Consider the following 13,887-nt stretch of genomic DNA (forward strand, 5'->3'; position numbering starts at 1 on the left):
CCAGAGGAAGTGAGTCCCGGAGCAGTGCAACTTACCTTGGTGCAGCTGAGGCCAGTGCAGAGCAGACTAGAGACTTGGAGTGGAGCAGGACAGTAGTTGGACTGGAGTCTGGGACAGGCGGTCAGTCCACATGCTGAGCTGCTGCTATTTGAAATTCTTTATCAGATTGTAATGTCAATCTTTTAACTATCTTATTTTTTAGACACTGAAAGTAAAGCTACTAGGTCGCAGATTTGCTTTCTGAGCCGGTGTGTTTGATCGCTGACGTTTCATCACTCTGCTAGGTGACATGGTCAGTGCGCCTCTGGTAAAGCTTCATTAGAGGCAGCCATTGTGATAACTTTTCACTCTACTCCTATACCTCTGTATTGGAGTACACATGATGATTCAGGATATTCTAATCTATTATGTTCTAAAAGCATCCCTCACCAAGCCAATGTCTGAGGTTGAACCAGACTGTTTAGAACCTGTTTTATCTGACCTGGAGAAAATCATGCAACACCAGAACCTAGGCAGACTGTTTCCAACCTTGTAACATCATTACCTCTATTGTCACTTCAGTTCATCTGGTGATGTAATCCTTATTTATTTTTTGGCTACCTCTAAAAGCAACTATTTCAATGCACTCTAAGGTAGCACATTCTGGGAAGTTAAACTCATTGAAAATTTTGTCTACATGCTAATTCATGCCACCTTCCACAGCCTGGTATGGATACACAGTGCTACACTGGCTCTTGGTTCAACAATGCCGCAAGTTTCTGATGCTACAATGGTCTCATCTCTTCCAACTTTTAACTTCCTCCAGGCCTAGAGAAGCATTAGATATTTGCACACTTCCAACTCTCGCAAGGCAGCACTGCCAGCTCCTCAGGTGGTACTTTGGTATACAACCAGCAGCTTTTCTCCCACAGGTAACACTTTACTGGGTACATTCAGGCCAACAGCTTGGGGCTGAAAAGTGACACTTCAGCACAGAAGGAAAGGCAAGCAGCTCACAGCTGTAGGAAACACCAAAGGCAAATGTGAAAGGGGTGGGACACAACTTGAATGTGCATAGCATAGGGCTGTGGTGGTGCACCTGCCAGCAGCTACCCCAGCATTCTATAAAGGCATGTGCATGAAGAGAATAGCAATGCTTCTAGGGAAAGGGAGGCATGCTTCGTGGAGCGAGTGTGGACCAGTCAGTCAGAAAATTGAGCCAACACAAATCTACGGAAGTGTGCCATTTCAGTCAGGGAATTTGGAATATCAGATCAGCAGGAGGTCACTCAGCCTGGTGAGCATGGTCAACTATTCAATACCATTATCCACTTCAATACCTTTTTCCAACATTTGACCCATAACCTTTTAGGTCACCGTATGCAGAAAGCCTTCAATCTCTACTTTAAATATACTTAATAACTGAGCTTCACAGTCTTGTAGGGTACAGAATTCCAAAGATTCACAAACATGAGTTTAAAAATTGGTCAATGCCATCCTAAGTGGCTTCCCCCTTATTATTAAACAATGTCCCTTCGTTCTAGACTCTCAACCAGGGTAAATATCATACATGCATCTACTGTACTGTACTGTACCTTTACTTGGTAGGTTTCAATGAAACAACTCCTTATATTTTTCAAACTGTGGGGAGTACAGGCTGAGTTTCTTTTTCAACAATCACAGACATATGATAGAATCCCTACAGCAATGGAAGCAGGCCATCTGGCCCATCCAGTCCACACCAACCCCATGGAGAGCATCCCACTCAGACACAGTGCCGCTACCCTATCGCTGCAGCCCTGCGTTTCCCATGATTAACCCACCTTGTTTGCACATCCCTGGACACTATAGTCAATTTAGCACAGCCAATCCACCTAGCCTGCACATCTCCAAACTGTGAAAGGAAACCAAAGCACCCAGATGAAACTCACACAGGTACAGGGAGAATGTGCAAACTCTACACAGAACAGTCACCCAAGAGTGGAATCGAACCCAGGTCCCTGGTGCTGTGAAGCAGTAGTGCTAACCACTGAGCCACCCTGCTGCCCCTTTCACGAAAACAATGTGTCTTCAGAGAACAGTTGAGCCATCCCAGGACCAATGCTAGTGAGCCTTCATTACATTATCAATGGCAATAATATTCTTCCAAAGGGATAGGGTTCAAAGCCGAACACAATACTCCTGGAAAAATTCCACTACAACCAAAATTCTACCAATGTTGGGAGCAGTAGCATAATGATAATTAGACTGGTATAGTTACTAGTCTAGCAATCCAGAAACCCAAGCCAATGTTCTAGGGGCATGGATTTGACTCCCATTATGGCAGATGGTGAAATGTGAAATTATAAAAGATCTAGTCTAATGGTGACCATGTAGTGACCATCAATTGTTGTAAAAACCCATCAGACTCACGAATGTCCTTCAGGGAAGGAAATCTGCCATCCTTACCTTGTCGAGCCTACACATGACTCCAAACCCACAGGGTGGCCCTTAACTGCTCACTGGCAATTAGGGATGAGCAAAAAAAAAATGCTGGCTGGACAGCAATGCCGACATCCCATGAACAAATAAATTGCCAGCTGCACCTACATATTCTCCTTCAGTGATTTATTGTTGAGGCCACCCAGGTCCTTTAATATGCTACCTTCCCAAATTCTTAATGTTTAAGACATCCTCTGCACCTCTGCTCTTAATATGAAAGGGATAACATTTCATCTGCCATATTCTTGCCCACTTACTAGGTCTTTCCAAATGTCCTTGAAGTCACTTTGCATTTTCTTCAGAGCAACAACTGCAACTTAGCTTTGCATCATCTAAAAACATGGAAATATTACATTTGGTCACCATATCTAAGATTTTAAGAGTAGATCTGTAGCTCGAGTTGTGGATGTTGTGGTTGGTTGGTTCACCGAGCTGGTTCGTGGTTCCACAAACATTTCATTACCCCGCTGGGTAACATCATCAGTGCAGCCTCTGATGAAGTGCCATTGTATATTCCTGCCTGGTTTTTAAACTCTGGAGTCTGTTGAGCTAGATTACCTCACTTTCAGTTTTCCTTCACAATGGTGCACATATTGGGACGAGTTCTAGGTGTTTGTTGATGACTTTCTTTGTGCAGTACCAGGCTTGTAGGAACTTCCGTGCTTGTCTCTGTTTTGCTTGTCCCAGGATCTTGGTGTTATCCCAGTCAAATTGGTGGTTCTTCTTATCCTTGTGGATGGAGATGAGTGAGTATTGATTGTGTCTTTTTATAGCCAATTGATGTTCGTGTGCCCTTGTGGTTAATTACCTTCCTGTTTGTCCGACGTCGTGTTTGTCACAGTCTCTGCAGGGAATCTTGTATATGACACTGGTCCTGTCCATAGTGGGTAGTGGGTCTTTGGTTCAGGTGAGCAGTTCTCAGAGGGTTGATGAGGGTTCAGTTCCGATGTGATCCTGATGTATGTTAGCGTGATGAGCGTATCTGGGTGTGTGGTATCTTCCTGGTGTGGTTCATTTAGTAGGCATCTTCTGGCCCAGTTTTTCAGGTATCCATTGTCCTTGAATACCTGGAAGATACTCTTCTTCTTCTCAGCGTAGCTCTGTGCTGCTGCAGCGTGTTGTTGCCCATTTAAATAATGTTCTCACACACCTTCATAGGGTGGTTGCTGTTGAAGTTCAGTACTTGGTCAGTGTGTGTGGCTTTCCTGTGTACCTTCATTAGGAATTCCCCATTTGTCTTGTGCTCTACCATGACAAGGAATGGGAGCTGTTTGTTCTTCTGCTCCTCTCTGATGAATCGGATTCCAGTGAGGGTGTTGTTTATTAGTTTGTGTCTCTTCTCTAGGTGGTCCATTTAATGATAACAAATGTGTCATCTACATAACATATCCATAGTTTTGATTTGATTAGCAGAAGGGCCGTGCTTGTCAGTCTTTGCATCACCGCTTTGGCTATCAGTCCGGAAATAGGTGATCCCATGGGTGTCCCGTTGATCTATTGGTATACTTGACCATTGAAAGTGAAGTGGGTGGTGAGGCATAGGTCCAGTAACTTCAGCATGTTGTCTGTGGAGATGGTTTCACTGGGGTCTTGTTCTTGTTCTAGTAGTGCTGTCATTGTTTCCCTTGCTGTTGGTATGTCTATTGATGTGGCTAGGGCAGTGACATCAAACAATACCATGGTCGCATCGTCATCCATCCTTATGTCTTTGATGGAACTGAGGAACACTTGGGCTGAGTGAATTGAGTGGGGTGACTTGCTGACGAGGTGCCTTAGTTTCCTTTATAGTTCCTTGGCTAATCTGTGTGGTCGCCATATTCATACCATTGATATATATTGCAAACAGCTGGGTCTCAAACATTGATCTTTGTGGTACACCATGACTCGCAGCTTGCCAAGGGTAGAATGACCCATTTTCTCTGGTGTCTGCCTTTTAGACATTCTTTAATGTACGGCAGCACATTAAAGCACACGGGATAGGTAATAATTTTGCTTATCAATCTTTAGTGGGAAATGAAAATCCAAGTATATTACACCCATGAATTCTGTAAGTAACATCCTCTAATTATACCAACAAGTCCAACAAACACGATTTCCCATTGACATTCCCATGTTGACTATACCTACTTGGATGATTATTATCAATGTGTCCACTAATTGCATCCTTGGGTCGTGGTCAGTGATGGCAATCAGGCAAAACCAGTTTGGGCCTTATCAGCCCATCACTGGGGCTCTATCGCCAAATCAGCTTGGGGTGGGCCATGCTGCAAAAGATGACCCATGGTTGGTTGGGGTAGATGGTGTTCCTGCAAAGACTGGAGAGGTTCAAATATCAGTTCACAGCACTGTCAAGGATACAGTTAGTTGGATTTTGCAGATTGGCCTCCTTTTACTCAATGGCTGAGAGAAATGTGATAGTGATGGGGATTAATTTGAGATATTTTCCAATGAGGAACCATGATAGGCAGTGAGATGGGTCCTAGCACCACCTTAGTGCAGTAGTCAATCTGGTCCTAAAAATGGTGGTCATGTGGGGGCAGAGGGTGCGCCAGACATTGACCATCACCCCTTGAAATTTTGTAGGATTACCATCACTGAATTCTCTCTTATCAATATTCCAGAGGTTACCATTGTCCAGAAACTAAACTGCACCAGCCATATCAATACAGAGGCTACAGCATGTCAGAGGTCGAGCTCTGCAGTAGATAACTCATCTCCTGACTTCCCAAATCCCATCCACCATCTTCAAGGTGTGCTGGAATACTCTCCACTTGCCTGGACAAGTGAAACTCAAACAACACAACAGACCTAACGCCATCCAAGACAAAGCAGGCACTGATTGGCACCACATCCAAATATTCATCTAGACCACTGATGCTCAGTAACAGCAGAACATATAATTTACAAATGTACAACAGAAATTTACCAAGGCTCCATAGACAGTAACTTCCTAAACCTCCACCTTTATCATGCAAAAGGACAAGAGCAGCAGCTACCTGGGAACACCACCACCTGCAATTTTCACTCCACCATCCTGCTATGGAAATACATCGCTGTTCCTTCAGTATCACTGACTCAAGATCCTTGAATTCCCTCTCTAATGCACTGTGAGTGCAATTGTACCAGACGAACTGCAGCAGTTCCAGATGGGAGCACACCACCACTTTCCAAAGGGCAGTTAGGGATTTGCAATGAACACTGGCCCAATGAGCAAACCCAACATCTCCTGAATGAATATTTAGTTTTAAAAGTCCAACCTGTCACAGAGCTGCGTCACTCTGGCAGTGTGGTGGTATCCCTGCCTCTGGACCTGGCAACCCACGTTCAAATCCCACCTGCTTCCAATGTGCATGATAACATCTCTGAACAGGTTGGTTAGAAAATAACCTGCCTGAACAGGACAATTAATATATATTTTCCTCCCATCCCGTGGAGAACTGATTGAGAGCACATTGTGCTCAAATGGCATCTTGCGATCACTCAGGACAAGACCCAATGCAGCAAGGCACATTCACTCAATTACACATCTACCCACAGCTCCCCAAACGTGGCAACACAAGTAGATAAGGTGGTAAAGTATATGTACGCTTGTCTTGGATTGGCTGAGATATTAACTGTAAAGTTGTCATGTAATGTTGTAGCTGTATAAAATTTCAGTTAGGCCACATTTTGAGTACTGTGCAGTTTCGATCTCCACACTAAACGAAGGATGTAGAAGTTTTGGAAAGGGTACAGAAGAGGTTTGCTAGAATATCGCCTAGAATGGAGTGTATTAGTTATAAAGAGAGGTTGGACAAACATGGATTATTTGTCCTAGTGTCAGAGGCTGAGGGACAACCTGATAAAAGTATATAAAATTATGAGAAGCATGGATAGGGTGGATAGTTGGAGCCTCTTCCCCAGGACAGAAATATCAAATACTAGGGGGCACAGGTTTAAGGTGACAGACTGAAGGTTTAAAGGAGACGCTAGAGGAAATTTATTTTCTTTTACCTAGAGGGTAGTAGGTGTCTGAAACGTGCTGTCAGGGGAGGTGGTAGAAGCAGATACAATAGCAACATTTAAGAGGCATTTAGCCAGACACATGAACAGATAGAGAATAGAAAGATACAGACCATGTGCAGGCAGATGGGATCAGTTCAGAATAGTATCATGGTCAGCACAGGCACAGTGGACAGAAGAGCTTGTTCTTGTGCTGTACTGTTCCATGTTCTACATCAGACAAGCAAGATGTGAATGGAAGGTAAGGTCTTATAATGGTGTCTATCACAAGGACAAAGTATTTGTTAAGCCGGTGGGATTGAAGGGAGAAAAGTTGTGTGGATCTAACGGCCTATAGCCAGGGGTTTTAAACGAAGTGACTGTTAGTGGAGGCATAGGTTCAAATATTCCTGAACTCTCTGGATTTGGGGACGGATAGAGCAGATTGGAAACCATTAATGTGACACTCCTATTCAAGGGGGGTGGGAGACAGCAAGCAGGAAACTACAGGTTAGTTAGCCTAAGACTTGTCATCAGAAAAATGTCTATTTAAGTCATTAGGAAAATCCATTATAAAAAAAGATTGAGCAAGACATTTCGAAAAGCTTAACACAACATGTCAACATGTTGCTGTGAAAGAAAAATGAACTTTGACAAGTTTGCTGGAGCTGTTTGAGGATGTAACAAGCAGCATAGATAAAGTGGGACAGGTCAGGACAGTGTATTTGGATTTTCAGAAGATATTCCATAAGGAGCCACATAAAATGTTATTGTACAATAGAGGAGATCCGAGTTTTGGGGCTAATGTATTAACATGGGTTCAGGATTACTTACCACAGAAGTCAGAATCTGAAGATTAATTTTCTTTCAAGTTGGAAAGGCATAATTAGCAGAGTGCCACAAGACAGTGCAAGGGCCTCAATGATATACCAACTGCATTAACAACTTGGAGAAGGGGGCAGAATGTAATGGATCCAAAGCTGCTGACAGCAGGATAAGAAATAAAGGCAGAGGTCAATCTAAAATAACAAAGTGTGGAGCTGGATGAACACAGCAGGCCAAGCAGCATCTCAGGAGCACAAAAGCTGACGTTTCGGGCCTAGACCCTTCATCAGAGAGGGGAATGGGGAGAGGGAACTGGAATAAGTAGGGAGAGAGGGGGAGGCGGACCGAAGATGGAGAGAAAAGAAGATAGGTGGGGAGGAGAGTATAGGTGGGGAGGTAGGGAGGGGATAGGTCAGTCCAGGGAAGACGGACAGGTCAAGGAGGTGGGATGAGGTTAGTAGGTAGGAGATGGAGGTGCGGCTTGGGGTGGGAGGAAGGGATGGGTGAGAGGAAGAACAGGTTAGGGAAGCGAAGACAGGCTGGGCTGGTTTTGGGATGCAGTTGGGGGAGGGGACGAGCTGGGCTGCTTTTGGGATGCAGTGGGGGAAGGGGAGATTTTGAAGCTTGTGAAGTCCACATTGATACCATTGGGCTGCAGGGTTCCCAAGCAGAATATATGAGCTGCTGTTCTTGCAACCTTCGCGTGGCATCATTGTGGCACTGCAGGAGGCCCAGGATGAACATGTCATCTGAGGAATGGGAGGGAGAGTTGAAATGGTTCGCGACTGGGAGGTGCAGTTGTTTATTGCAAACCGAGCGGAGGTGTTCTGCAAAGTGGTCCCCAAGCCTCCGCTTGGTTTCCCCAATGTAGAGGATGCCACACCGGGTACAATGGATACAGTATACCACATTGGCAGATGTGCAGGTGAACCTCTGCTTAATGTGGAAAGTCATCTTGGGGCCTGGGATAGAGGTGAGGGAGGAGGTGTGGGGGCAAGTGTAGCATTTCCTGCGGTTGCAGGGGAAGGTGCCGGGTTTGGTGGGGTTGGAGTGGAGTGTGGAGCGGACAAGGGAGTCACGGAGAGAGTGGTCTTTCCGGAGGGCAGACAAGGGTGGGAATGGAAAAATGGCTTGGGTGGTGGGATCCCTGGATTGTAGATGGCGGAAGTGTCGGAGGATGATGCGTTGTATCCGGGAGGTCAATCTAGTGGTTCTTTGAGGTCCTACGTCTGCAAAGGAACAACCACAGAAGTCAACACAGACAAGTGCAGCTGTGACAACAACAGCTGCTACCAGAGGAGTGCTTGTGTTGATCGGGATCTACATGTTTATGTGAAAATTACAGAGGCAGTGCAGATGTCGACTCAGGACATCACAATCTATCATGTCACACCTATACCAGCTGCTGGATAAAGACTTGCACTACAAGGATTGGGTGGCAATCCCATCCACCTGAAAGGGAGCAACTGGCTTTAAATTTCTTTGCCAGTGGGTTTTTTTTTATTTCAGGTGGACCTCTGTGGCATTTCGGTTTTTATTTCACAACTGCATCTGGAATGTCACTGATGCTCTCTTCACAAGAGTTCACCGATTCTTCTCTTTACCCCTTGACACGCAGAGCAAGACAAGGAGAACATTAAGATTCTCAGCCATCACTGGTTTCCCACAGGAGCAATGGGCAATCGATTGCACCTAATTCACCATCAGCTGCGTCCAAAAAAGAAAAGGATTCCACTTCCTTAGTATGCAATTCATTTGTGTCAACAACTGCACATCTTTACAAGATATCCAGAGAACTGCTATGATTCATTCATTCTGGACCACTGTCAACTGCCAGCCTCTTTTTAAAGGTCCTCAATGTATACAAAAGGTTGGGCCTTCAACTGTTTGTCTTCCACATCTCACAGGTGACACCTCTGCTGATTCCTCAAACTGCCACAAAATCACAAGGCTGCCCACAATTCCCTGATAGCCATTATGGAAAGGTCTGTAGGCCTCCTCAAGATTAGGTTCCATTGCTGAGGCAGTCAGGTAGTGCCACACAGTATACTCCTGACAATCACCGGATTGTGGCCCCAGGTCTAATCTAGATGGAGGACATAGTGAGGTGGAAGTCTGCTTGCTAGAGGGGGGTGCAGGGGAACATCTCACCAGTGCACACTCACAGAGTTCATAGTCTTCCTGCTGAGGCAGTGCTGATATAGAGGGGCTCTGGCGCAGGTGTCTTTTACAGTTAGAAGTCCTGGGCACCACCAGTGTCTTCAGAAAAGAGAAAGAATCAGATGGTAAAGATGCAGAATAACTTCTGCAAGAACAATATAATTGCCTTCGTGCACATCTAAAAGGAGCAGAGCACAATAATGTTTAATGGTTGCTGTTCCACTGGTGTCCTCACATTACCAGAGAGATGTTCCCAGTCTTCCCCAGCCACCGTAAGAGCCCTATCTTCAAAGGGAGAGGATCTTCATTTCTGGTAAAAACTCTATGCCATATGGTGAAGTGTTCTCACCGAGTGGGAAGGGCACATCGCAGGAAGGGCTGGTAACTCGGCAGACATGAAGTGGGTGTGAGCCCTTGATTGTACATCATGCATATGCTACTGAGGTTGGCAGACAATGTGGTTTTGTGAGATGTCTGTGCAGTGTCAGAGTTAGACCCATTCCGCGTAAGTAAGAGATGACAGAAGGGAGGTGGTATCACTTTCCCTTGCAGTGTGCAGGATTTTGGCTATTTTTCTGCACTGCTGTTATTGGGGCCTGTGGCAACAATGTGTGATCTCGAGCAAGGCTGACCAAGTGCGACGCAACGCTCTCCTAATGTGATCCACGCAGAAACAGAGCATGTCTTCTATCAGTCGCTTCATCCAGTAACATCTGCAGAGCACCAGTACAGCTCGGAGCCTCCGAAGATTTCCCGACAAACAGTGGAGTTTCTGTACAGTGAATGCCACAGGCCGAGGGGATGATCCTGGCTTGGAGCATATGAAGTGATGTTTAGCTGGCATTTAAACAAGGGTTCCAGAACCTTCAACCCACAGAATTCCACCAGAGGTGAGAAGGTCTGGTTCAGCTTCCAATAATTTGCCAAATAAATTACACAACATCTCATTTGGGTAGATAAGGGAGAATAACATGTAAAACATTTGACTCCGCAAGATCTCTCATCTGGGGCAAGGGCACCAGCCAATACACTCAACATCATACTTTAAAATGGAAAATTCTACTCAAACATTTTCATATGTAATACTTCCATGTGACACACTGACGAATGATGGATGTATCCAGCAGGATAACAAGAACAAAATACAAACCATGGTCTTTTCACAACAGAGATAATGAGAACTGCAGATGCTGGAGAATCCGAGATAACAAAGTGTGGAGCTGGATGAACACAGCAGGCCAAACAGCATTGTGCTCCTAAGATGCTGCTTGGCCTGCTGTGTTCATCCAGCTCCACACCTTGTTATCTCGCCTTTTCACAACATTCTGTTTTTCAAGGATAATGGATTTTGCCTCATGTACAATCGTCTTCTCAATACAGTAAAGGGCTCCGCCCCCTCCCCCCCACCACCCAAGGCAATACCCTATGCAGCCTTGTATTCAGAGAAACATTTTTAAAAAGGAGTATCTTCTGAAAAAATTTGCTGACATTGACAAATTATACCTGTGTTTGTTGCCACTTTTAACGAGATCTTCTACATCAAGAATGGTCTGTGTAAATTCCTTTTCTGTGCTCTTTTCTGAAATAAGAGACAAAGTCTGAGAAATCCATCATGGACATGCTCACTACAATAACATTACTGCCATTTAACAGAGAGTAGGCAACCAGCAACTAATAAAATCTTTAATCCTTGAGAAGAATTTAATTTGAGAAAGTACTTTGCCTTATTTTGATTAAATTGATATTGTCACACAAAATGACTGTGCATCTTGGCACAGAATTATAGAGATTCCAATCTAACTGCTTCTAGGAATGAAATGACACAAACTAAGCACGTATGGAAAAAAAAAGCCAGCATCTCATTTCAACTTATCACTCAACTGGTTGACAATGATTAGATAATTCAATTTACAAATCAAGATGTCATAAAGGTGTAAATTTAGTATTCAGTCCATTAACATTCTGTTTAATACTACTTTGTCTACATGTGCTGAACACGTGCTGTTTCATCATATATTTTCAATTGGTTAATTAAATCTAAACAATAAAATAGTCATTTTTGGATTCAAGTGAAAATAAATGTTTCTAAACAATGCAATTTGCAAATCCATTAAATCTTCCTTTTACTATGTGTCCCTTTTGTGTAATGCTCAATTTTATCTCTGAGAGTTGGAATACCGGGGGAGAATAACGATACCACAGTTCCTTCTTGAACGTTGATCAGACTCTACCTGAAGCCCTGTATTCAGTGTTTGACACAGTCACTCAGAGGCATATATTACACTTAAAGAGCATATAGATTCACCAAGACATATGGGCTTTAAAGTATTAAATTGAGGACTGGTTGCACAGCTTGATTGTATTCTTTTGAAAACACAAGGTTGAGGGGGGATCCAATTGAAATAGCGGTAATGATTAAAGAATTCAACAGGATAAATAAAGGGAAAGAATCTGCAATGTTGGAGAATCCTGAACTGGGGGCAATCTTAAAATAACACAGTTAACATTTAGGACTAAATTAAGGAAATACATTTTCTGGCAAAAGGGTATTTAAAATCCTCAAGCTTGGTCAATAGACATTTTAACTGAGATCCATAGACTTTCATTGTGAAAGGTTATCAAGGGACTATAGAATGAAAACAAGTAAATTAATTTAAGTTACAGACCGGCTACGGTTTAACTGAATGACAGCAAAGGCTCAAGGGAATGAATGGCCCACACCTGTTCCACTTTTCCTTCTCTAGTAATTTAAGAGTGATTAATGCTGAAGTCAAGGACAGCAACCAGCCAGAGAGGTTTCATGACATTCTTAAAAGATTTGGCATAAGAATCATAAATTACAGTAAGAATATTTTCAGAATTATAGACATGTAATGTGATAAAATGCAAGTGAGAGTTAAGGTCTCAAATTATGCAGTCATAGTTTTACCAGTTTAGTAATGATTTTGCCAAAATTTATCAAGAGATGGATCAAAGGCACTAAGGCCAGATTGTGGTCGTGAACAACTAATTTAGATGAATGTTCAGAGACAGTGGTCACCCCGTAAATAGAAGTAATGCCTTCAGCAATAGACACATCTCATGTGCATCTGCTCACAATGTGCAGTAGGATATATAGCACAGCAGTTGGAGAACATAAATTGCTCCTTGCCAACGCACATTTCAGATCTGGACAGTGGAGCTGCAGGAAGTGAATAGGCACGTGTTTGTACATCCAACATTTGTATAAGAACATTTTTTAAAATTTGTTAACGGGATGAGGACATCGCTGGCTGGGCAGCATTTATTGTCCACCCCTAATTGCCCAGAGGGCAGTTTAGAGTCAACCACATTGCTGTGGGTCTGGAGTCATATGTAGGCCAGACCAGGTAAGGATGGCAGTTTCCTTCCCCTAAGGACATTAATGCACATGCCAGTAAAAGAAAATCAGGCTGCACAGGCAGACACGCAGGGTGGTAATATCACATTGGAATTGCAACAAATGACAGATTGTCTGTCATAAATGGAGACTAGTGAGAATAAAGTGAGGGCAAAACGGTCTGATCATAGCTGTTGGAGGCAACAGTGAAGAGGTGGCAAGAAAAGGATGAGCTGAGAGGAAGGTGATGGGAAATGGATCCTTTGCTTGAGAACAGGGCAAATATTTCAAAATTGCTAGCATGCATTTTCTTTCCCTTTGAGGGTTCAGCGTTGCTGAAACTTTCTCCACTTCTAATTGTATAATTTACCTCAGGCATTCACAACATCTTATTTCAATCAGAATACCTCATATTGTCTTAGACTATAATAATGAACATTAATGTATGAAGTGTTTTTCCACACGTAATTTCATTTTCTTTCTTATACTGATGACCTTTTACTGCTCTTGTACTTGTTACTCATTTGTTTCTTTAATGCCTTTATTCACTGATCAACCAAAATGATCCATAACAGTATTCCACTTAAGACCCCTCTTAGGGATTCCCAGGCTGCTTCTTCTAGAATATATAGATTCTGCTTCTCTCACTATAGTCACCCATCAGTTGTCTCTTCCCTGCATAGATGCTACCCAACTTTGAGCGGTTGCAAGATTTCCTTTTTTTTTTACACAGTAACAATAAGTGTGAATACATTCACTGCTGCAATAAAAACACATTGGAAATGTTTTTAGATGGGTGACACTTACTAATTTACATTGACACTTACATGCACAGGGCAGAAAAAAATTTGAGTTGGTTCTCCCACTGAATGTTACTGACAAGTATCATGGAAAATGCTGACAGCAAATTACATTTAATTACCAGGTGCATCCATTATGCAGCAAGAATGCTGTTCACGTGGCAATGATCTGCTAAATACAAAATCAAAATTTATTCTGATTTTTTCTTTCCAAAATCTGATTAAATGCTAGAAAACAACAAGGTTTAACATGATAAGAATAAATGCTTTCTGTATGAGTGGAAGGATTGACAAATTGATACT

General features: G+C 43.2%; 1 protein-coding gene across 4 annotated transcripts in view; it reads right to left on the reverse strand.

The window, feature by feature from the left end:
* rtel1 (regulator of telomere elongation helicase 1) overlaps positions 1 to 13,887 on the reverse strand; it is a 149,221-nt gene that overhangs the window by 121,603 nt on the left and 13,731 nt on the right. For all 4 annotated transcript variants that reach the window (XM_048550500.2, XM_048550501.2, XM_048550499.2 and 1 more), the window contains exon 7: positions 10,930 to 11,005. In XM_048550500.2, coding sequence (XP_048406457.2) covers positions 10,930 to 11,005 — 76 coding nt within the window. The remainder of the gene's footprint in view (positions 1 to 10,929; positions 11,006 to 13,887) is intronic.

Source organism: Stegostoma tigrinum, chromosome 19 (assembly GCF_030684315.1).
Source record: "Stegostoma tigrinum isolate sSteTig4 chromosome 19, sSteTig4.hap1, whole genome shotgun sequence".
Taxonomy (NCBI): Eukaryota; Metazoa; Chordata; class Chondrichthyes; order Orectolobiformes; family Stegostomatidae; genus Stegostoma; species Stegostoma tigrinum.